Source organism: Lithobates pipiens, unplaced genomic scaffold (genome assembly GCF_037356315.1).
Source record: "Lithobates pipiens isolate NorthernLeopardFrog02 unplaced genomic scaffold, aLitPip1_a1.2 Scaffold_13, whole genome shotgun sequence".
Taxonomy (NCBI): Eukaryota; Metazoa; Chordata; class Amphibia; order Anura; family Ranidae; genus Lithobates; species Lithobates pipiens.
The window spans coordinates 123007605-123032523 of NW_027507718.1; the positions used below are offsets into that span (position 1 = coordinate 123007605).

Here is a 24919-nt window from a genome sequence, read left to right on the forward strand (position 1 = left end):
ATTACTTTTATTGGGAAAACTAGAAATCACAAACTTAAAATACTATTAAATCTATACACCAAGGGTGCCCAACCTTTTGAAGAGCGAGGGCTACTTAAGCGACTTGGCAACCGGTCACGGGTCACAATGAGTAGAGCAGAAGGATGACAGTTCCATGTCCTCTGTGCATATGCAGAGCCGACACGGATACAACCCACTCTACGGACCCTTGGATCCCATCTGCCCAGATAGAAGGTGACGGATCAGATTGGAGGTAAGTGGGGTACATCTGCGGCTCGATAGAGGTGAACGGAGGGTCAGACCAATGGTGTCAATGGGGCCTAAGGTTTTCACACTGATGCGCTGTGGTTTACCCACACAGAGGGCGCAGACAAGTTCACCTGTGACTTTCCTGCAGGTTAGCTGTACTTTGCCATAGACTTCTATTATATCCTGCAGGTGTGGTGTACTTTCTAAAAGCGCACTAAACTTGCAGGTAATAACAGAAGTCTATGGCTCAGTGTAGATAACCTGCAGGTGTTCTGCGCTGCACCTGCTTATCAGTTTGAAAGCAGCCCAGTAACCACCGCAGAACAGCTATGCCCATATATACACTGTGATTCAAGTAATAAACTTGTCTTTACAGTTTTCCATTCAGATATAGCTGGCTGTTGTCCCAGGAAGATCGCATTTGGTGTCACTTTACCTGTGATAGGAGTTGGTGCTATACAGGAAGCATTGGCTTATGCAGCTCTGCAGCCACTTGCTTCCTCTACCAGTGGCTTTTTTTTTTTTAACAGAAGCTCTACCGGTGGATTTATTCACAACACTGATGCTCTGGAATGGCAGGATGGCAACCCACAATCTGGACTTGCCATCCCGCCATCACAGAGCAGGAGGTCACAGGCCACATCAGAGGGCTCCGCTGGCCACATGTGGCACCTGGGCCACTGGTTGGGCACCCCTGCTATACACTTAGATTAATAGGTAATATGATCCCTTGTATTTTGTCACGTCGCAGATCCCAAACAATTCAAAGAACGTCTTTGTTTTATTAGTAACTAAATGGCTCAGGTCTTTTCCTTTGAAAACCATGTTTTTATACTCTAATCGTTTCATTTCCTATTTCTTTGCAGGTTTGGTTTCTAAATTTTTCATATTTTCCTTAACAGCCTGAGTAATAAGTTCGTCCAAAAGCCAATCCTACATTTGTTTCTGACAGATACCAAAGGTGTCTCTTAGTAAAGGTGAGAGCACACTTTTTGAAGTCTGTATCTGAGTAAGTGCTCAAAAGCTGTAGCATATCCATATCATTCTTTGGAGCCCATCGACTTACAATTGCCTCATCCCAAAAGCGAACATATATGAAACTGATAAAATATGCAACCTGTTTCATTCCTTCCAATTGTCGTTGAGGAATATTCAACTGTTTAGTTAATAAGACAATTTTAAGTGCATATATTGCTTTTGCCATCCACCTTGTTTGATGCAGTGCCCCTGGGATCCTGAAACTGAAGTCGTTTTTAGACCAACCTCCTAGGTACAGGAGTGAGAGTTGTATTAACTCTTTGTAGTCTTCTCTTGGATGACTTCCATCTTTTAGGACATTTTGTATGTAGTTAACCATTTTCACTCATTGTTCTTCTAGAAAGCATTGAACGGGACTTTCTTCATCCAGCACTGTTGTATATATCTTCTTATCAAACGAAGCCCACAGACTTTTCTTTGATAAAAGTGATCAATATGTGCAACCCATAAATATCCAATCTTCTTGAAATTTGGCGTATATATCTTTTACATCATTGAGTTTCGGGGAGTAAGCAGTCATATGAAAATCACATCTTTGGAAAAATGAAACACTTTAATATACTGTGACATACTGAAGCAGAGCATGATCTCCTCTCTTCCGAGACTGGGCCGTGGGGCAGTATTCCAAAATGATAACAACACCAAAAACACCTCCAAGACAACCACTGCCTTGCTAAAGAAGATAAGGGTAAATAAGGGTGATGGACTGGCCAAGCATGTCTCCAGACCTAAACCCTATTGAGCATCCTCAAACAGAAGGTGGAGGAGCACAAGGTCTCTAACATCCACAAGCTCCGTGATGTTGTCATGGTGGAGTGGAAGAGGACTCCAATGGCAACCTGTGAAGCTCCGGTGAACTCCATGCCCAAGAGGGTTAAGGCAGTGCTGTAAAATAATGGTGGCCACACAAAATAGAAAACTGTACATTTACATATAACTTTGAAAAAGTAAAAACAGGCTGTACACAGCTAGGCTACAGGGGTCTGGTGATGAAATGCCCTGAACACTCACACTGATCTTGTGGAATGTGCGTGTAAAAGCCCAAGAGGAGATCTGTCCATGAGAGTGCAAGCTCCAGCAACCATATTTCTTATTCATCTCACCATGGTGAATATGGAAGCAGGGTGTTGCTTCTAAGGTCCTGAGGAAATTTGAAATTTGCCTGTCTGATCTAATCTGATGATTTGAGATAGACGCTAAAGGCTCTGACTTCATCCAGAAAATGAATAGAGATTTCCTTTGGAAAAGCATAAGGATGGTAGTAATATGCATGTCCTCATTGAGGTGGAAGCCTGATAGCACCTTAGGGAGAAAGGATGGTCATGGGGGCATAAGACAACCTATTTTTTGGGGAAATATGAGAAACAGCTCATTACAAGAGACAGACACACATCTGAAGAATGTGATAGCAACCAAAATATCAGGAGAAGTCATCTAAGAGAACATCCTTCATGGGTTTAAAGGGCAGAGAGAACTAAGTTTGGATCCCAAGGAAGCATAGGGTGGGATACGCTCATTTAAAAAAAAAAAAAAAAAAAAAAAAAAAGGTTTTTACAAAAGAAGACTGAAGCCAGAGATCCTTGAAGACGATTGGAAAGGGCTGAAAACTGTAAGGACCAAGTTCTAATGAAACCTGAAGGAAGAAAGACTAGCATGTGAGGCACACAGTAGTCTCTGGGACTGATGTATCTGTATTCAAACCAGGCAAAGGAGGATTTTAAAGTACAATAGTGAATCTTCTCAAAGTGGCTTTTTCTGTTTTTAGCAAGGTAGGAATAACAGACTCAGAGACCCCTCCACCTTTTAAGATCTGGGGTTAAACAGCCATGTCCTTCAAGCCAGAGATTGAGGCAAGAATGGAATAGAGCAGGGACATGCAATTAGCGGACCTCCAGCTGTTGCAGAACTTCAAATCCCATGAGGCATAGCAAGACTGACAGCCACAAGCATGACACCTAGAGGCAGACGCATGATGGGACTTGTAGTTTTGTAACATCTGGAGGTCCGCTAATTGCAGATCCCAGGAATAGAGGGTCTTGAGATAGCAGATTCTCTCTGTTGGGAAGAGGTCAGGGGACATCTGCTAGAAGTCTGAGTATGTCTGTGTATCAGGTTCTTTTGGACCAGTTTGGTGCAATTAGAATCCCCGTTTTCTTCTCTTGCTCTATTTTTTGGAACTGATGAAACAAAATCACACTGGACTGAAGGCATTAATTGGCCTGTACTAAGACCAGGGAATAATAAAGAAATCCAAGGCTAGTCCTAAAGAATCCCTAGTCTTGAGGTGCATTGTTGAATCTGGAGGCTATGAAGTCTACATTCAGAGTCCCCAATTTCTGAAACATAAAATGAAAGTGTTTATTGAATGGCCCATTCCCCTTGATCCAGGCAGTGGTAGCCGAGATAGTTCAATTTCCAGTTTTTCCACTCCTGTTGTGTAGAGTGCAGAGATCTCTAGACAGTAAATTTCCAGACTCCTGATGCTACTTGGTGGTTGATGTGTCAATTTCTGAATGCACCCTGCCCCAGTCTTACAGAGCCACCTGAACTGCTCTGAGAGCCAAAATGTTGAAAGAAAGCTTGGCTTCCACAGGGGACCATGTTCACTGTGCCATGAGGGACGAGATTGCTCCTCCCATGCCTGAGAGACTGGCATCTGTTATCACTTGTCAGTGATAGGGAAGGAAAGACTTCCCTATTGTTGAAGCTGGGCTGGAGACCCACCAAGATGGGTACTTCCTTGCTTGGCTGGTCAGGGGCATGGGTAAGTTAAAAGAATGCTTGTTCCAGATCGACAAGATGTTGCGTTGGAGAGTTCTTGAATGAAACTGGGTAACTGGCACAGACTTTTCTGGAAGCAGTCATTGCTTGGGATGTTTCCAAGACCAGACTCGAGTATTCACAGCGAACAGAAGGCTTGGGAGCAGATTCTTTTTTAATTGCTCACCCAATCGAAGGGCTAGAGCAGAGATCCCAAACTGTCAGCCCTCCAGCTGTTGCAAAACTACAAGTCCCATGAGGCATTGCAAGGCTGACAGTTACAAGCATGACTCCCACAGGCAGAGGCATGATGGGATTTGTAGTTTTGCAACAGCTGGAGGGCCACCAATTTGAGACCCCTGGTCTAGAGGATCCGAATGTGAATTCATGTGCATGTTTGCTGACAGCTGCAAGGGAAAAGAGTCTTTTTTAAAAAAAAGGTGTCTAGAGAGCCTGTGACCTTGACACCCTGAGTTCTGAGAGGGGCAAGAGGTGCTAGGACCCTTGTGGATACTCCAGGAGCAAAGGACAGGCCATACAGTAGTGCAACAAACTAGAAATAATTGCTAATGCAAAGGGCAGAAAGTGCTGATGCAGTGGATAAATGAGAACATGCAGATAAACATCTCAGATATCTGAGATGCCATGTATTGAAACTGCCAACCTTGGAGATTCCATGTAAAATTTGGGAATTTCGAAGGTCATTTGTTGAAGGGTTTTAAGCCCAGAATTATATGAATAACCTCAGTGGGCTTTGGTTCCATGAACAGGTTTGAATAAAATCCTTTAAACTCTTGTGGAGATACTGAGACAAATACGGTTGAAGACATTGGGCTGACTGTCCTTGGGCCTTTTTTGGTCGATTTGAGAGAAGAAAGCAGTTTTGCACTCTATTTTGTATCCCTTTGAAACCACCGACAACACACAGGTCAGGGACAACTTGAGCTCTTGCACTGTTGGGAGTAAAAACTTCCCTTGTGTTACATATTTTATGTATTGGTTAGGTGTCTTAGGTCAAGGCATTTTCCTTGAAAAGGCATACGTGTGAGGCTCATTTTACAGACTGCTTCAATATTTTACATAAGTGAAAAGAGAATAAAGCCTTTCTGGAAATGTGTCTCATGACGTGTTCCCCTCCTGCTTAAGATTTAAAAAAAAAACTCACTTAGTAACACACAGGCCACGTCTTGTGGGTCAGACGGTGTAACATTTAAAAAAATGAATATCTGATTTTGTATACTGTATTTTCAATAACTGCCCATACACATTCCAGCCTTATTCTTAAAGATTGTAAATCATACACTTCATCATTTTTTATGGGCCGATAAACCACCAAGACTCACTCTAGCAGATGATTCACTCAGCAGACACAACCTGTCATCTAAAGTTGACCATACACTGTACAATTTTGTAGCTGGTTCTTGAGGGCTCTGGAAAACAATGCAATTATCTTATTTGATCTGTTATCTGCCACCTTCAAATCCCTTTGTTAGACACCTTACACTGTTCGATAATAGGTGCAAATGATGGAGGAGCGCCCCTCCCTCATGTATAGCCTGCTGAACTCACCACCCATATCCTCTGTCCCATCATTCATAATTAAAGGAGAGAGGGATCTGCAGGACTATTGGCCCCTGAAAAACGACATGTTAACCCGTTCCCGATCAGTGCACGACGATGTACGTCGACAGAATGGCAAGGGCAGGCATATTGGCGTACAGGTACGTCCAATCTTCAATGCTGCCCTGCCATCGGGAGCGTGCCGCCGCCGGCGCGCTCCCGCGCTGGTCGGGACCCCCGTGAGTCCGGTCGCGGGACCCGCGGACTCGATCGCCGCGGGCATACCCGCGATCGTCTCACGGGATGGCTGAACGGAGGAAATGCCGTGTAAACAGCATTTCTCCATTCTGCCTAGCAACTAGTGATGCTGATCTCTGCTCCATGTGATTGGAGCAGAGATCAGTGTTCACTAAATGAAAGCCCAACCCCCCCACAGTTAGTAACACACCCCTAGGAACACTTAAAGCGGGAGTCCGCCGGGACTCCGCGTTTTTTTTTTTTTTTTTTTTTAAGCCAGCAGCTACAAATACTGCAGCTGCTGACTTTAAAAATAGTGACACTTACCTGTCCAGCGCGCCCGCGATGTCGGCACCCGAAGCCGATCTTTAGATCGTCACTCGGGTGCTGCCGCCGCCATCTTGGGTATGGGAATCAGGAAATGGAGCCTTTCGGCTTCATTTCCCGGTTCCCTACAGCGCATGCGCGAGCCGCGCTGCGCAATAAGGACGGTCCCCGCTGCCTCTGGGATCTGTGTGTTTCCCAGCAGGCAGCGGGGCACTTGCGGAAGGGGGCGGGCACTTGCGGAAAGGGGCGTAATCTACGCCCCTTTCCGCAGAGAGCTATCCCGGAAGTGGGTGCAGTTACCTGGATTATCCAGGTAACTGCACCCCCCTCCCCCCTGAAAGGTGCCAATTGTGGCGCCGGAGGGGGGGAGGATTCCGATGAGCGGAAGGTCCATTTTAGGGTGGACCTCCGCTTTAACCCCTACACTGCCACCCACTGGTTAACCCCTTCACTGCCAGTGTCATTTACACAGGAATCACTGCATTTATATAGCAGTGATTACTGTATAAATGACAATGGTCCCAAAAATGTCCGATGGGTCCCCCACAATGTCGCAGTCATAATAAAAATCGCTGATCGCCGCCATTACTAGTTAAAAAAAAAAAAATTATTATTAATAAAAATGCTATAAAACTATCCCTATTTTGTAAACGCTATAACTTTTGCGCAAACCAATCAATAATCGCTTATTGCGATTTTTTTTACCAAAAATATGTAGAAGAATATGTATCGGCCTAAACTGAGGGAAAAAAATGTTTTTTTTATATATTTTTAATAATGCGTTTTTTTTAAAATTGTCGCTCTATTTTTGTTTATAGAGCAAAAAATAAAAACTGCAGGGGGTGATCAAATACCACCAAAAGAAAGCTCTATTTGTGGGAAAAAAAGGGCGTCAATTTTGTTTGGGAGCCACGTTGCACGACCGCGCAATTGTCTGTTAAAGCGACGCAGTGCCGAATCGCAAAAAGTGGTCTGACCAGCAAAATGGCCCGGTCTGTAAGTGGTTAATATACTGTATATTTAAAAAATTGTAAGGGACAAGAGAGAAGGGGAAAAGAGAAACCTTCACACAAAAGACCTCAAGGAAAAGTGTTGGTTCTATTGGACTTTTTAGGCAAAAATAAAAAAACGATATATTCAAAAATATTATTTATTAAAAAAATAAAATTTAGAACAAAAAAAGAGGGGGATTACAAAAACATATCAAGTGCTGCTTAATATCCTCTCAAAATTAGTACAGTCTAGACAAAATCCATATTCATTTCCATATATATCCAAAAAATAACAAATTATACATTAATACAGGAAGTAAATAAGACAGGGTATCAAGTACAGAACTAAGACTCAGAAATGTTCTGGCGCTCTACATGTTTCGCGTTTTTGAGCAACGCTTCCTCAGGAGCTTTAACAATTTTGTTTCTTCATGGGTACACCCCAAGAGAAATGTGCAGGAGGGAGAAGAAAAATGAGAGGGAAATGTTTTTCCAAGTCGATAAAAGACCGGTTTTCACTTCGGCAACACACTTTGATCTATATGAGAGCCTGCAGTTTAGTATAAAGGCTTCAGGTACTGTGTAGTGTGAGGTGGCCAAGAAAAACAGGAGGGGGTTATAGTGCCCCGAATTCTTTAAATTTAAGAATACTTGTTTTATGTAGTTCTAAATCTTTGCCTAAAGCTCTGTAACTTAGCCAGCAAGTAAATGGAGATTTTCAAAATGCAACTGAACCACATTAAAACATGTGCTCCTGGGACACGATGCGCATTGTAGATGCAAGACACACACTGGCATACTGTAGATGTCTATGGTGACACACTGTAAAATGGAACCCAAACATGCATCTACAGTGCACTGCAATACATCAGCAGGTGTTCTGTGCATTGTATTGCTCTACACACAAAGAAAAAAAAACACTTCTAAGTAAAACTTACTTACCGGTAATGTTCTTTCCCGGAGTCTTTCAGGACAGCCATCTGAGAGACCTTGGCTCCTCCCCTCTGTAGGAAACACCTGCGCCAGCCTTCTATAAATTTCCTCCTCCCCTGCTGCTCCTCAGTTCTTTATAGAGCACCTCCAGTTTGCTGGGGAGACACAAGAACATATGATACACAATCAATTATATCACATTTCCTGTAAGGAAATCTTTATGTCTTGATACACATATGGGTGGGTACCCAGCTGTCCTGAAAGACTCCGGGAAAGAACGTTACCGGTAAGTAACTTAGTTTTTCCCCTGATCGTCTTTCAGGACAGCCAGCTGAGAGGATAACCAAGCACTTACCCTTAGGGCGGGACCACAGCTTGCAAGACCTTGCGTCCAAAGGCCTGATCTTTAGCTGACCATAAGTATAGTGTCTTACAAAAGTGGTAAAACTGGACCATGTTGCTGCTTTACAAATCTGTTCTGGCGTTGCTCCAGCTCTCTCTGCCTGTGATGCTGCCATTGCCCTTGTGGAGTGTGCCCTGATTCCCTCTGGGATCTGCATACCTCCTAACTTGTAAGCCTGTTCTATGGCTTCTCTTAGCCATCTGGCTATTGTGCTTCTTGAAGCTTTGTGCCCTAGCCTAGCTCCAGAATATAAAATAAAGACTCTGTCTTTCTAATTGTCTTTGTTGCTTCTAAATAATGTAAGATGCATCTCCTGACATCTAAATTAGGGAATTTTACTTCTTGTTCCAGAGAAGGATTTGGACAAAATGATGGTAACACAATTTCTTGGCCTCTATGAAATCTTGAGGCCACTTTAGGCAGAAATCCCGGGTCCATTTTAAAGACTATACAATCCAGGAAGATCTGGCAAAAGGGGGGTCTGATTGATAGTGCTTATAACTCGCAGACCCTTTTGGCTGTAGTAATTGCTACCAAGAAGATTGCTTTAAGCGTCAGCATCTTCAGGCTGCAATCCTTTAGTGGTTCAAAGGGGTCTGCTGTCATAGTTTGCAACACTAGTGACAGGTCCCACTTTGGAAAGGCCGTACCTTGTATCGGCCTCTGTCTTCACACAGACTTAAAGAGTCTGATTATCCATGGAAGGTAAACTTCTTTCCTGGTATACAGACAGTGCTGACACTTGTCTCTTTAACGTACTTAGGCTTAGTCCTTTGTCTACACCACTCTGTAGAAATTCTAAGACTGCTACTGAGCTCTGTGTTTTGAAGTTGTTCTCTGTGCACCATCTGCTAAAACATTTCCATACTTTCTGGTATATATTACGTGTCTCAACCTTCCTGCTTTTCAGCAGTGTTTCTATCAAACGGCTTGAGAATCCTTTTGCTTTCAGCAGTTGCTCCTCAGATACCAGGTGGCTAATTTCCACCTTTCCACTTGTGGACAGTACACTGGGCCCTATGATAGTACGTCCTCCTGGACTGGTAGCAACCAAGGGGGCTCTATGGCGAGTTCTTTGAGCAGAGAGAACCACGGTCTCCTGGGCCAGTGAGGTGCTATGAGAATGATGTGCTTTCTGTACAGAATTATCTGATTACTGCTGGTAGTAGCACTGGTGGGGGAAAGGCATAACATTTGCTGAATGCCCACTTTTGCACTAATGCGTCTACTCCGAGCGCTCCATCCTCTCTTCTCAGGGAGAATACTTGAAATTTCCTGCTTTCCCTTGAAGCAAATAAGTGTACCTGAGGTATTCCAAATTTTTTTGTAATCTGGTCGAATACCTCCTGTTTTAGTACCCAATCTCCTTCTCTTACTTTCTTCCTGCTGAGGAAATCTGCCACTTTGTTTAAATGCCCTTTTAAGTGGTCTGTTGAAAAAGAGTATGTTTTTCTCTCCCTATTTCAAGATTTCTTCTGCTAAAGACCATAGTGCTCCGCTTCTGGTTCCCCCCGTTTGCTTATGTAGGCTACTACCGACGAGTTGTCTGATCTGTATATGATGTCCTCTCAACTCTTTCTGGAAGGAATGAAGTGCGAACCATACTGCCTTCAACTCTTTCCAGTTGGATGACCTCATCCACTCTTCCTTCCCCCAAGTCCCTTGTGTTATCTGGGAGTCTAAATGTGCTCCCCACCCTGTGCCACTTACGTCTGTGGTTAGGATTCGGGAAATGGGTAGGATCCATAGCCATCCTTTGTTTATGTTTTCTGCCCTTCTCCACCAGCATAGGGTCTTTTTTTTACCTTTACTGGTACTAACACCTGTGTATCCAGCGACTCCTGCCTGTGATCCCATATGTTTAATAAGAACATCTGCAGTGGCCGAAAATGTAGACTTGCCCACTGTACCACTGGGATTGCAGACGTTAGGAACCCCAGTGTTGAGATTTTTCTTATTGAACATGGTAGATTGGCCTGCATTGTTCTTATTTATTTTTGAATTTTCCCTATTTTCTCCTTGGGTAAAAAAACTCTTTGTTGGACTGAGTCTATTATATATCCCAAATACTTTATTTGTTGCATGGGTTGTAAATTAGATTTTTCTACATTTACCAACCTAGACTTTCTAAGAATGTCCTTGTGTATTTGAGGTTTTCTAATAACCTCCCGGGAGTTTTTACAAAAAGGAGAAGGTCGTCTAAATAGGCAATGATGGATATGCCCTTTAGTCGCAATGGTGCCAGAGCTTCCGCTAGAACTTTTGTAAACATTCTCGGCGAAGATGATAGGCCGAAGGGTAGAGCCTGGAATTGAAGGTGTATGGTCTCCTTTCCTGTTTCTATTGCTAACCTTAGAAACTTCTAACAACTTTGATGTATCGGTATGTATAGGTACACGTCCTTTAAATTTAGTGAAGCCATATAACAGTCTGGTGGTAACAGAGCCTTTACTGAGTATATGGAATCCATTCTGAATCTTTTGTAAGTTATGGATAGATTTAAAGGTTTGAGGTTGAGGATTGGCCTGACCTTTCCTGAGGGTTTCTGTACTCCAAATGTGTGGGAGTAGAAGCCCTGTCCTCTTTCTTCTTTTGGTACCTTGATTACACCTTGTTTTCTGAGATCCTTTATGGACCTCATTAACCCTCTGGCTTTTTCTCAGTTTTTTGGAAGTTTGGTGATGTAAAGTCTGTTTGGGGGTGATTTTGAGAACTCTGGAAAATAGCCTTCTCTTATTGTCCTTAAAATAAACTGATTGGATGATATTTTTTCCCATTGTGAGATGAAGGCCCCCAGTCTTCCTCCCACCGAGACTACTTCATTGTTTATTACGGGTTTGCTCAGGACGACGAAAAATCGCTCCTCCCCTGCTTTTCCCTCTCTGGACCCAAGGTTTCCTTTGGTTATCTGCCTTGGGTGTTGAGAAACGGGATTGTGTGTCCCCTTTTGCCTCTTTTTATTTTGTTGAGGCTGACTCCAAGCTGCTTTCCGCTTTAGTGGAAACGCATTCTTTTTGTCTGCTGTACGGTCCAGTACCTTCTCTAATCCTGGCCCGAACAGCAGAACCCCTGTAAACGGGATCCTGCACAGTTTGGCTTTGGATGCGCAGTCCCCCTGCCATGTCTTTAGCCACAGGGCCCGTCTGGTAGAATTAGCTAGAGCTGAAGATCTGGCTGCCATGCGTACCAGCTCTGCCGATGCATCTGCGATATATGCAATGCCTCGTAGAAGAGTGGGAAATGAGGATAAAATCTGCTCCTTTGCAGTTCCTTCCTCAATATGTTCCTGAATATGGTTTAACCAAAACTCTACATTCCTAGCCACCACCGTGACTGCCATTGCTGGTTGTAGGCTTCCCACTGTGGAGTCTCCCGACTTCCTTAATAGCCCATTCTCTTATCCATTGCTTCAGATAAGACCCCCATAGCCTCAAAAGCTAAATCTGTGTGCCGGGAAACTTGTGAGAAGGCTGCATCTAGCTTTGGGGTTTTGGTCCACACTGATGATTCCTCATCTGCAAATGGAAACTGTCTCTTTAAGGCTTTAGAAAAAAATAGTTTTCTTTCTGGTTCCTGCCATTCTTTTTTAATTGCCTCTATTAGGACCCCGTGCACAGGAAAATTCCGGTTCTCCTAAACCCTCATACATTTGATCATGTAGGGATAAGGGTTTCTTTTCCGTTTCTATACCCAATGTGGTATGAATGGCTCCCAAAAGCTGATCTACCGCTTCTAATGAGCGCTTATATTGGGAGGGATTTCTGGAATCCCCTTCCAGTGACTCACCCTCTGATTCTTGGGAGCCAGACCTCTGCCTCCTCCCTAGGGGCTACTAAAGGACTTGCACTAGTGGAGGGTAGTGCTTGCGTCTTTGGTAGTGCCGATTGTACTGAAGGAGGAGCAGTCTGCAGCTGTGGGATCTGAAATCCTTCAAAAAAGGTTTTGAAAGACTCAAAAGGTACTGGATAGTTCCTTAACAGATGCCGCTAAATCATTGCCCTGTTCAGTGGAATGTTCTTGCACTAGTTTATGAATACATTCCTTACACAACGCTTTCCCCCAGGAATCTTTAAGTGTATTTTTACAAGAAGGGCACCTCTTTTTTGAGTTGTGAGGGCTTGGTTTTATCTGTTTTCTGCAATGACATAAAGAAAACCCCACAACATTAATACTGCCATACTCCTACCTGCAAAATTGCAGGTGCACAGTGTCTTTCATGTGGGCTACCCTCACCAGGGGCCCCATGAACCACCCTCTGACACGGGAGGGAGCTTGCCTACCCCCCCTTTCCACCCCATTTTCCATGTACTCTTGAGGGGGGGTGTTGGGGGGTAGTGGTTTAGGGCAGGGGAGTTCCACCCTAGGTTCCCCTTACCTTGATATGGCTGGAGCTGATCTCTGCTGGAGCAGTGTCCCTTCCCTCTGCATCCAACATGCTGGTGTCACCACCGGAGCCTACAGAGTATGTGGCTCCTCTCCAGCCCAATGCCTGACTCCTCTTCATGTTTTGCATCCGGAAACCTCAAACCCAGAAGTGCACGCCCCCTTCAACGGATGTGACGTCACCCGTCACCGCCGATCACAATACCCGGCGTGGTTTGCACTGATGAGTGCTTCACTCTGCTGGGGGTATGAGACGGCCGGCCATGCACCTCCTTGCACTGCACTCGGAGCTGAACAGGAGCGTCCCCGACCTCTATCTGCGCTCAGTGATGCGGGGGCAGCATTACAGGTCAGTTTTTGCCCAAGCAGCCTCTGCTGCTTTCCAGGACATCTGCCTGAGCCTCCTGACTCTCCTAGGCTTGGTTTCCTTGGTGTCTCCCCTCCTGCAGGAAACACAAATAACTGAGGAGCAGCAGGGGAGGAGGAAATTTATAGAAGGCTGGCGCAGGTGTTTCCTACAGAGGGGAGGGGCCAAGGTCTCTCAGGTGGCTGTCCTGAAAGACGATTAGGGGAAAAATCAGAACCTAATTTTTGCACATAAACAGCCCATTCACTTAAAATGCCAGCATTGCAGTGCACTGAGATGTGGTGCGCAAAGGCCCTAAAAGACAGTCATTTAGCTCCCATGAACTGCCAATCACTCTTGCAAACTAAAATATAACTACAACCAAACATTTTTTTTTTTTTAGATCTGGATAAAGTGGTGAGTGGTTAGAGACACTGTCATGTTTTTTTTTTTTTCCCCAAAAAAGGTTTATTGAAAAAGGTATGAATAGTTTACAGAATGATGAACAGAAATATAGTACATCAGGTACACAACAAGTCATTCAATCGTGACAATCCTATGAGGTGTAAAAATCCCCCAGAATGGTACAATACTTTGAAATAACTTGACTAACTATAGAGCATTAAACTACTCTACAGGTATATAAACACAAAGGTGAAAAGTAGTAGATTAACCCAATATCAAGGATAGTAGATGTTCACATTCTTGAGTATTTTTCCAATGAAAGGACACTAATAAACATGTTATTAGCCAGGGGCGTATGTTTTAGGTACAGGCCCTAAGAAAATGGTACAAGGTAATATATAAATGCCAGGACTTAGGAGAGTAATGATACGTATTCCGATGAGTGTCGGAAATGATGCCAACAAGCCCAAATTTTCCAGAAGCCTAGTGGAGAATCTTTCGTTTGGTGTATAAGTTCTTCCATCTCAGCTACCTTGGAGATGCGATGGAACCAATCTGAGATGGAGGGTGGGGTACTGGATTTCCATAGAACCGGGATGCACATTCTCGCTGCATTAATGAGGTGTTGCGCCAGTGATCTTTGGTATTTCGATCTCGAAATCGAGGTATGGTGAAGAAGTAGTTGTGCTGGCGAAAAATCAATGGGGAGGGTGGTGATCTTACAAATGAGACGGTGAACCTCTGTCCAGAAGGGTTGGATACGGGGAGACACTGTAATGTTTTTATTGCCGTTAAGGTGATTGATTTTCTTGAAACGTCCTGATCACCAATGGCAATGAATTAAAAAAAGGGTCAACGCAAGATTTGAAGTTGCCATCAGAACATCACTAGAGTGGAATCTTCCCATGAGGGCAGTGTCAGTGGTTTAATCCTGAAATTAGATACAGTATACTTAAACACTTCAATCCCTTAGGACTTACCCGTAGGCCCTCAAGTTGAAGTGGCTGTACAGAGATCATGGCTGCCGCTGCAGCCATGATCCTTGTACAAAAATTTGCAGCTGGCAATGGGCTTTCTTGTAAAAGTGATCTGAGTGGCTCAACAGCTGCCCAATCACTTCTACTGGGGACAGAATGGGGGTGGACACCCCCTTGCTGCCTTTTCCCGGGCTCTCCTATGTGATTGGGGAGTGAGGTACTGCAGCCACTTGATGTAGTGGTGCACCGAGAAGGGAGGCAGGTAAATCAACTGATGTAAGAAATCAGAAGCAATAAGGATGGTCATTTTGGTTTCAGTTTGATGCTTACAAGCCATGACTGGCTTATAAAGCATATCATCAAACCGGGCTCAGAGGTAAGAGACATGGGATCCTTTGTGATAGCAATAAAGTTTATTTAAATAAAGGCAAAGTGTAGAAAAAAGGATTAAATAAAAGAAATAATAAAATGGAAACTTTTTTTTTTTTTTTAAGTGCCTCGAGCAAATGTGAAGCCATATACAAGTCCCGCATGCATATGTAAATGTTGATTGCACCACACATGTAAGGTATCACTGCGAACGTCAAAACAAGAGAAAATTCCAGCGCCACATCCTCCAGGTCCCTTTTCCACTTATTGTTTTATTATATTAAACAAACATATTCTGAGTCACTGGCAAAGAACAAGCATGCAGATGAGGAGTTCTCACTTAATTGGTTTCCATACTTGTGGCAGGTACGCGACTAAAGTATTAAAACCAGAGAGACTGGAAAATAGTATATTCAAGAGAAGAAAAGTGATGTTAGCTTAAGTATTCTTTTAAGCATGGGTTTCCTTAAAAACACAAAAATAATAATAATAGCTTGCACTCCCCACTGTTCTACACTCCAATCACGGAAAACCTGCATGGAATTTGCAATTTCTCCCTGTGCCTGCATGGGTTTCCTCAGGGTACTCCTGTTTCTTCCCATATGCCAAAGACATGCTGGTAGGTTAATTGGCTCCTGTTTACATTGGTCCTAGTATATGTATGAATGTGAGTTAGGGACCTTAGACTGTAAGCTCGTTGAGGGCAGGGACTGATGTGCTGATGTGATGTACTATATACATATTGTGACAGAAAGACACCGTCACTGTGAAATTGGTTGGTTAAAGGACACAGTGTGTGCACATTGGCTCAGTGGAGGACTACAGGGTGTAGATGCGGATTGGAGAAAACGGCTTTTGCAGCTTTCTCCAGGTTTTGGTATACCTAGATGGGGCTCTGTAGTTTGGAGATTCCATTATGTCTTGGGTGGGATGGAATTGCCAACCCTGTGTCCGGGTTTTGTGGAGGACCAGCAGGGTGTGTACTCAGGTGCACACAGCCCATATAATGTTGGTATAGGAATACCTTAGGGCTCCCAGTTGGAGACTGCTCCACCCAACAGAGAGTGGGTCTGTGCATGGGGAGTCAGGACAACTCCAATCCTCTCCAGGAGTCAGAAAGGCTGCAGGGGGCAGACAGAGCATGTGTGTGCCTGCAAGAGGCAGTAAACGGCTTGAGGACTAAGGCCAGACCACAGCTGTGGGTCCTAGAGTAATGTGATCTGCATAGAAACACCTATGGTCTGGATGACCAGCATAAAGAGAAGAGGAACTGCAAATAAAGCTGAGTGAGAGCTTAAGAACCAGGTGGGCTAGCATTTTCTTTTTATTTGTATTTACTGTAGAAGAACCCCTGTGTGGGAAACACTTTATGTTATGGACTTTCCTTTTGCCTTTTAATAAAAATGGGCTGCCATGCCCTGAAACTTGACTGACGTGACTCGCAACTACCACTAGAGCTAAACACCCCGAATATCACAATATATATGTATGTAAAGAGCTGCGTATATTGTCAGCGATATACAAGTACCTGTAATAATAATTACAAATTTCAAATCAATTTTCCTTATTCAACCATAGCAATTCTATAGTCCTCTTCACTGAGTCATTGTGCTCTAGTGTACTGATTATGCAAGCTTACAAGTAGACAGATTAAGCCTGAGAAGATGAACATGTGCAGTACAGTTCAACGGTACAACTCAGATTAAAGAAAGATGCACAACTACTGGGGCAGACTACGACCAGTGGAGAAATGTCAGTATTGTGGGGCATGTATAGTACAAGGAGGGCAAAGAAGGCAATTGGCAATAGTATTTTTGAGGAACTTTCCCAATTGAAAGGCTCAAACATATTAGGTATACATTTTTAGGTGCACTGGCAGTTTTTCTCCTGGGATGGAGGTGTGACAGTGGTGCAACCCAAAGCTGTATTCTGTAAACAGCAAAAGCCCTCCATTAGTTGTTAGTTTTAAAAGTTTATTTTTTAGACCCCTTTCACACTGCAGGCATTTTTCAAGTGCTACAGCGCTAAAAATAGCATCTGAAAAAAAACAGCTCCATTCACTCCAGAGTGAAAGCCTGAGGGCTTTCACACTGGAGTGGCACGCTGGCAGGGCGTCACAAAAAGTCCTGCCAGCAGCTTCTTAGGAGCGGTGAACTCACTGCTCCTCCACCGCTGCTCCCCATTGAAATCAATGGGGCAGCGCTGAGATACCGGCGGTGTTTTGCGGGTGTATTTAACCCCTTTTCTGCTGCTAGCGGGGGGTTAACCCCCCCCGCTATCGGCAGAATAGCGCCACTAAAATGACGGTGAAGCGGTGCTGTCCACTTTACCGCTGATGCTGTAGGCGGCTCAGTGTGAAAGGGTTCTTAGGCTTTGACAGCTGAGCGAGTGCATTATTTAGCCAATATACAGTACTAATAAATGAGCGTTAACTACTATTAATTTTATGTCAATTATACACAAAAATTATCAATACAGAACGAAGCATATGTAATGCATTCTGCACAACAGGTGTTGTATGTTTACCTGTAAGGGAGTGCTCCTTTCCGCTGGCGGAATCATGTCAGGAGACAAGACTTGAGGTGGATCAATTCCTTTGCTGACTTTCTGCTGTATAAGGTACATTGCCAGTGCGAACTGGTCTTTGTTCAACTTCCCCATCTGCCTCGTATCAGCCAAAGCCCTGCAGCAGATGCCATATTAAGATTTTCTACTATAACTAGAATGTTTAAACACATTTCAAGAAATTCATTCAAGCTCAGTAAAATCATACAGCACAGAATCAAGTGCCAACAAAGGGCTTTACTAAACTTATACGAATATTGAAAGACCAAAACACCAATCCGAGAAGCTCAGGATCTTAAAGAAGCTAAAAAACAAACAAGACGGTGCCTCCATCTAGGTGTCACGATTCATTAAAAATAATAAAACAATAAAAATGCGCTCACTAGTTAAATGTGGCTCTCAGATGCTAGATGCCAGAAAGAAAGCAGTATTCAACCCAATGACAAAAATTTAATATATTGAAGTTTATCAATTCTTAAAATGTGATGGCTTTGTTCTGCTCTTACTTTTCTTGTTTACTTCCCCTTTTAGACACCTAGTGTGTCCACTTTTCTGTCACCCCAAAATACCTTTCCGTATGCACTGACCGTATGGTACGGCTGTTTAGAGAGCTGATCGGGGTGCCCCCTTTTTGTAGAGGGTCATCAATTGCCCTTACATTACAAAAGATGCGTGCCTGTAGGTGACCTAATCCTCTCAGTATGTACATATGAGCCATGTTCCTGCAATTATCTTTTTTTTAACACATGGTTATGTTTTTTTTTTTTTTTTACTAGAGTTGACTATGACCCCGAATTGTTAGTCAAGATTTATTACCGAATTGCCATATGGCATATTGTTTGGTTAGTGACAATTAACCTCTGTTATTTTCATCTTGTCGCCTCTGATAACCGACTGTGCTGTCATGCCATACTACCATGTTATGAAGCATACCCTTAAATAAAGAATGAAAAAAAAAAAAGAAAATAAAAAAAGCAAGCAATGGCTGCATTAGTTTTCTCTTTCTTAATGATTTTTCTCCTTTATTTTCACCTGGTGATCCAACCAGTAAGGGCTTGCTCAGATAGTGTGTTTGCTTTGTTTTAAATGCATGATTTACACGTTTCTGTGCGTAAATTTACTTCAATGCGTGCTTGTTGCCCAAAAGAAGCTCCTGCCTAATTTTGGGCGATAAGCTTAGCATGGTTTGCCGTGATTGCCTAGCGATGCTGTTGTGCGACAATCATGGCAGAATGATTCAACCTTCTTTTTTTTCCCCCACATATAAGAGCTTTCATTTGGTGGTATTTGCTCATCTCCGTAGTTTTTATTTTTTGTGCTATAAATAAAAAATAAAAAAAGAGTGACAATTTTGAAAAAAAAAAAAACACTATTTTTACTTTTTTTTTTTTTAAGAATTTTTTTTCCTCAGTTTAGGCGAATATGTATTCTTCTACATATTTTTGGTAATAAAAAAAATAAAGAAAATAAAATAATAAAAAAGCAAAACGCATATACTGATTGGTTTGCGCAAAAGTTATAGTGTCTACAAAATAGGGGAAAGATTTATGTCATTATTTTTTTTTTTTTTTACTAGTAATGGTGGTGATCGGCGATTTTTATCAGGACTGTGACATTATGGCGGACAGATCGGACACTGTGTTCCCTAGTGTGTGTTCCAACTGTAGGGGGATGGGACGGACTAGAGGAGATGACAGATCGTTGTTCCTAGCTAGTAGGAACTCACAATCTGCCTCTCCTCACAGAACAGGGATTTGTGTTTATCATAGCCTGCGATCGTGCGTGGCTGGCGGCCACGTGCATCGGCACCCCTGTAGTGCAGCGGGCATGCGCCTGCTATCCTGCTTAAGGCTGGGTTCACACCGCTGCGGGGGGAGAACCGGATGTGATTCGCACAGCAAATCACATCCGATCTCCGTAGCGCTGCGAGTTCAGCCATACAGATAGTATGGCTGAACTCGCAGCGGTCCCGCAGCAAACTCGCACGGGACCCTTTTTTGGGTCCGCAACGGAATCGGATCGCATGGGGGTTCACACCATGCGATCCGATTCCTGTGCGAGTCGGCAGATCGCACTGCGATATGCCGACGGATCTGGGGGTGTCATTAACATAACATTGACACCCCCAGCCGTCCGCATAGGGCAGTGTGAACTGCCGGCGGGAGGTATGCGATGCGGGAAAACGCCGCGGATTCACGGCGTTCCCGCATCGCAGCAATGTGAACCTAGCCTTAAGGAGCCGATGTACAGCTACAACGGTTCACGGGATCATGCCGACCTGCTGCAGTATAATGATGGCGGCTGGCCAGCAAGTTGTTAAAGCCAAACTCCAGCTAACATTTTTTAAGCAGTTACAGCAACAGTTTTAAGTTTTTCCTTTTGGGATAAAAGTTTAAACTTAAAGGATAAAGGTTTTTACACTAAAGAATAATATCTGACAATTATAGGCACACACCTGTCATTTGAAAAATGGTAGCTGGAAGTTAAAAAAATTTTACATAAAATTACACATTATACGAAAATCGGAAGTAAAATTTCGCCCGACAAACGATCTGCTGATTTTCGGATCGTTCGTATGGTGCTTTCGACAGCCAATATCGATTTTCATACTACAAAAGCTGGATGTGCAAACTATAATATTTTTTTCGGATGTAAACACAACATCCGATTTTCGTTTAATCAGTATGGTTTGTGTCCAAAAAAAATTTGTAAGAGCAAGACTATGCATGCTCAGAAACTAAAGAATAGATACAAAACTATTCCACATATTACATCACTTCTGAAGTTGTATTCTGTCATATGAGAATTTTCGTATAGTAAGTAACCGCTTCACTTCCGACATGAGACTAGCATGCAACAAAAAATAGATGACCGTTCGTCCGAAAATCTGATCGTGTGAACGAGGCTTTACTTGCCAGATCACCAGATGGAAAAAAAAAAAAAATCCTAATATGAATGAAAATTAATGCAGCCACCAAATCTAAGAATCCGTTAACTGCAATATGTTAATTATTTATATTGCCTGCCCTGGTCCGAGTGGATACTGGAGATGGAATCCCTCATGGATCTGGAACATTTGATGGCAGCAGAGCACAATAGGTTGGAGAAGCATACCATGACCTGGGCCCCCTGGACCATATTTCGTAACTCACAGGAGTTTCGAGCCATGCTTTCCTCCTATGTTGGCTTCCCTGGTTAGGAGACAAGGTGGGGGAAGATGGGTAGCATTCCCCCCTGCCCCCCCCAACTTTGCCCCATGTTAGGGAAACCTTGTCACTCCTGAAACCCCTTTTTGGAGGTTTTCTATTCCTGCATGGCATAACTATTCCTTAAAGCGGTAGGAAACCACTGAAAAATAAATAAATCTGCAAGACAATAGCATAATGTGCTAGTATGCATTACCAGGATACGCCGAACCTGCAGAACGCATGCACCGCTAACGTCAGCAGAGTCAATATTCTTTTTACCTACAGGTAAGCCTTATTGCAGGCTTACCTGTAGGTAAAAATCACCAAGCAAGCAATACAACCACTTTAAAGGATAAGTTCACCTGTATAAAGAAAATTAATAAAATGTACATCTTTGTGCAGGTAAAAAAATATATATATATTTTCTTTACTATGAGCCTGGAAAGCACTGCACCTGTGATCAGCAGATTACGGTTGTAATGCAGGGTTCTTGCAGGCAGTCTGTGTAGCTGTCTGCTTGCATCTTGTATGGTCAGGCAGTTACACTCTGTAGACTCAATGAGCTACCTAAAGTGCTAAACAGCACCCTGGTAGTTTATTGAGAACTACAAGCCAACAACCACAAAGGCTGTTGGTACTTCTAGTTTTTACATTCACATAACAGCTGCTTTATTTTAAAATTGTGACAGCGAGCGGGGGGAGAAGATCCCATATCTCATTTGCAAAATTGCTTCATGTGAATAGTTTTGAAGACCTGCTCAAAACAAATTAACAGATTTTTTAAATTATATACTACTTTTCACTCTACAAGGAGAGGGCTGTGCTAGGAATTTTGAAAAGAACTACAACAAATACCTAGGTAAAGCCTAGTAAACAAGACCACTGGAGTCGGTCAAAGGGGCAAGACTGAAAAAGGTCTGCGGTTCAGCTCCCAATAGGTGCTCTCAGCCAATGGCGCTGACCGGAATGTTCTGGCCGGGGGAGTGTCCACCTGTGAGAACACAACAGAACAGCAGGGGTGATCACTGTACTAACATCGGATAGTTAGTACAACGGCTCCACCTGGGCGGTCAGTTTTTCCGTTCAGCCCTGCTGGGTTGAATGAAAAAAAACTACAGTTGTGTACTAGGCTTAAAACACAAATGACAAATTGAATCTGTATAGCATCCTAAGCTATATTTCTTTGGAATTGCTTACAAGGAGCCAGCAGAAAGAAAGTAAAGCCCAACAAAAGACAACATTCTTTGAACTGCCTTCATGCAATAGACCAAAAAATTGCAAGTGGTCTTTACACTTATCTCACCATATGTGAGCCAAAAGAGTTTGAGGGAGTCCAGACTGAATGAATATATCCTTTACTTCCAGCCCGCTAACATAACCATCCATGTCCAAGTCAGTCTGAAGGAATATGTCATCATAGCGCATCTTATCTGTGAGAGGTACCACCCAATTCAAAGTAGGCTTTAAAAAAAAAAGAAAAAAGAAAAGCATACCATTATTCAAATATGCCTTTGCAACCTGCTTCTGTAGCAAAACAATGGTGAAAACATTTTTTTCTGTACCTGGCTAGACTTTGTGGAGTGTTTTGGTGACAAACTCCCAGCACTGTTTAAACTGCTCATACTGCCATGAGACGGAGTAGAACGCAAACTGTCCTTTGGTGGGGGACTAGCAGGAAGCACAGGGACAGCTCCTGGGAATGTGGGTGTTTTCTTCCTCTTGGATGGGGGTATCAAGGATTGTGGTAGGACAGATGGGACAGGCTCCTTCTCCAGCGCTCGGTATACAAGATGCATTGCCTACAAGAGATAAGGAACATACCCAGACACTATATACAGATTATGTTGCACCCCATATGTAAAATTAACTCAACTCTTGTAAAGATGTTAAGCAAACATTTCCTGATCATTCTTGATCACTCATTACCTTAAAGTGGTTGTAAAGTTACCCGAGGACAATTACGGATATCCCCTCTCTATAGCAAGCTATACAGTGCAGCGTGAATTTTTTTTTTGTTTTTATTTAAAAGCTAAATATCTTTTTTTCTCAGCGCAGCTGTGCAGTCACATGGCCTCCCGTCGCTCTCCTTTACCGATCTAAGAACTACAGTGCGAAGGGCCGAGATTCTCCTCTGACATCAGCCAGGAGGTCATTTGACTGCACATCGGCGCTGTGAAATAAAGTATTAAACTTCATAATTAAAAAAACAAAAAATAACCACACACACACTATATTGTATAGCTTGCTGTAACAGCGATTACTAGACATTATGCTCAGTGACTTTGCAGATAAACAGAATAGCGGCAGGAGGGGAGGGGAGATCAGCTCACACACACACACACACACACACACACACACACACACACACACACACACACACACACACACACACACACACACAGTAAACTTACCACCTTATCATAGATTGGCAGCCATGATAAACATGGTCAGTTTGAACTGAGGAAGACAGGAAAAGGCAGGATCAACCAGGTATTTTACAGCATAGAAAGAGACAAAATAACATAGCAAAAGCACTATGCTATTTATTGTGCTTTCAAGGAACAGGACCTTTTTTTTTTTCTTAGGGTAACAACCACTTTTATATTATTTGCCTTGGCTGTCATGTTGACCGAGTAAAGAGATATCCGATACCCACCCCCTAGCAAGGTATGTCCTTTCTGCCTCTTTGCCCCATTACTTTAACAGAGCAGGACTTCCAAGTATGGGGAAGCACATGACTTCTCCCATGTGACAATGCTCAGACCTGAAAACTCTGAGATGTGATAGCAGTAACATCATTCACTTGGGTAAACCCCAACATTGGACAGGGTTTACTGCAGTGAGAAAGAGGCAAGAATTGGTGATTTTCTAAGCGAGGGGGGGAGCAGAGGGCATTGCGGGGCATCGTCTGACATGGTCACTCTGCCATAAATGGTGACAGGAATATTCTAAATAGTTTGAGTGACTATACCAGAACAAGTATGCAGCTAAGGTATTGATTTTACTCTGACTTCTTTGATTTGCATTTTTTCTCTTGTACAGGACAGTAGGTCAGTACATCAACGATGCAATTTACATTATCACATCAGCAACGGCAACATCTATGATTTTCTCAGAAAGCATTCGTCTCTCAATGTGGAACTTTACAACAGATGTAAGTGGTCAGGCAGGCTTTTTTATTTTGCACGTGAGACATACTATGGGTGCGATTTACTAAAATTTGTGCACACAGAACCTGGTGCAGCTGTGAATTGCAACCAACCAGCTTCTAACTTAAGCTTGTTCAATTAAGCTTTGCCAATAAAAACTAAAAGCTGATTGGTTACCATGCAGAGCTGCACTAGATTTTGCTGCTAAACCAGGAAAAAGAAAGTGCAAAGATATCAGTGATGAAACTCATGCATGTTTCATTGCTGGAAGGGAAGTTTGTATTGATGGCTTAAAGTGATTGTAAAGGTTCGGTTTTTTCTCTTAAAATAACAAACAAGTCATACTTACCTCCTCTGTGCAAGAGATTTGCACAGAGCGGCCCCAATCCTCCTTTTCTGGGGTCCCCCGGTGGTGACCCTGGCTGCTCCTCCTCATCGAGTGCCCCCAATATTTTTTTTACTTTTTGCTATAATAAATATCTCCCATTTAAAAAAAAAAATTCTTCATCAGTTTAGGCCAATATATATTTTTCTACATATTTTTGGTAAAAAAAAAAAAAATTGCAATAAGCGTATATTGGTTGGTTTGCGCATATTTTTATCATTTTTTTTTTTACTTGTAATGGCGGTGATCTGCAATTTTTTAGTGACGGACAGATTGGAGACTTTTGACACTTTTTTGGGACCATTGACCATTATACAGCGATCAGTGCTATAAAAATGCATGATTACTGTATGTCACTGGAAGGAAATGGGTTAACACTAGGGGCTATCAAGAGGTAAATTGTGTGTTCCCTCACTGTGTTCTAACTGTATGGGGATGTGAGTGACTAGGAGAGGAGACATATCTTTTTTTTCCTACTTAGTAGGAACAAACGATATGGCTCCTCTCCTCTGATAGCACAGGGATTTGTGTGGTCGTGCCCACCGGCGATGCACATGGGGTCCCCCCTCTGGTGACCGAAAAAGGGTAGAACGTACTCGTACAGGATTTTGCCTGGGAGAGCCATTGTGCCACAGCATAACTGTGTGACATGG

The 24919-nt window shown here is 43.1% G+C and overlaps 1 protein-coding gene across 5 annotated transcripts in view; it reads right to left on the reverse strand.

Annotated features, from left to right (window-relative positions):
- EPS15L1 (epidermal growth factor receptor pathway substrate 15 like 1) overlaps positions 1-24919 on the reverse strand; it is a 302041-nt gene that overhangs the window by 185334 nt on the left and 91788 nt on the right. For all 5 annotated transcript variants that reach the window (XM_077475481.1, XM_077475483.1, XM_077475480.1 and 2 more), the window contains 3 exons: positions 22295-22531; positions 22036-22193; positions 17506-17662 (listed from right to left, as the gene is read on the reverse strand). In XM_077475481.1, the coding sequence (XP_077331607.1) occupies positions 17506-17662; positions 22036-22193; positions 22295-22531 (552 nt within the window). The remainder of the gene's footprint in view (positions 1-17505; positions 17663-22035; positions 22194-22294; positions 22532-24919) is intronic.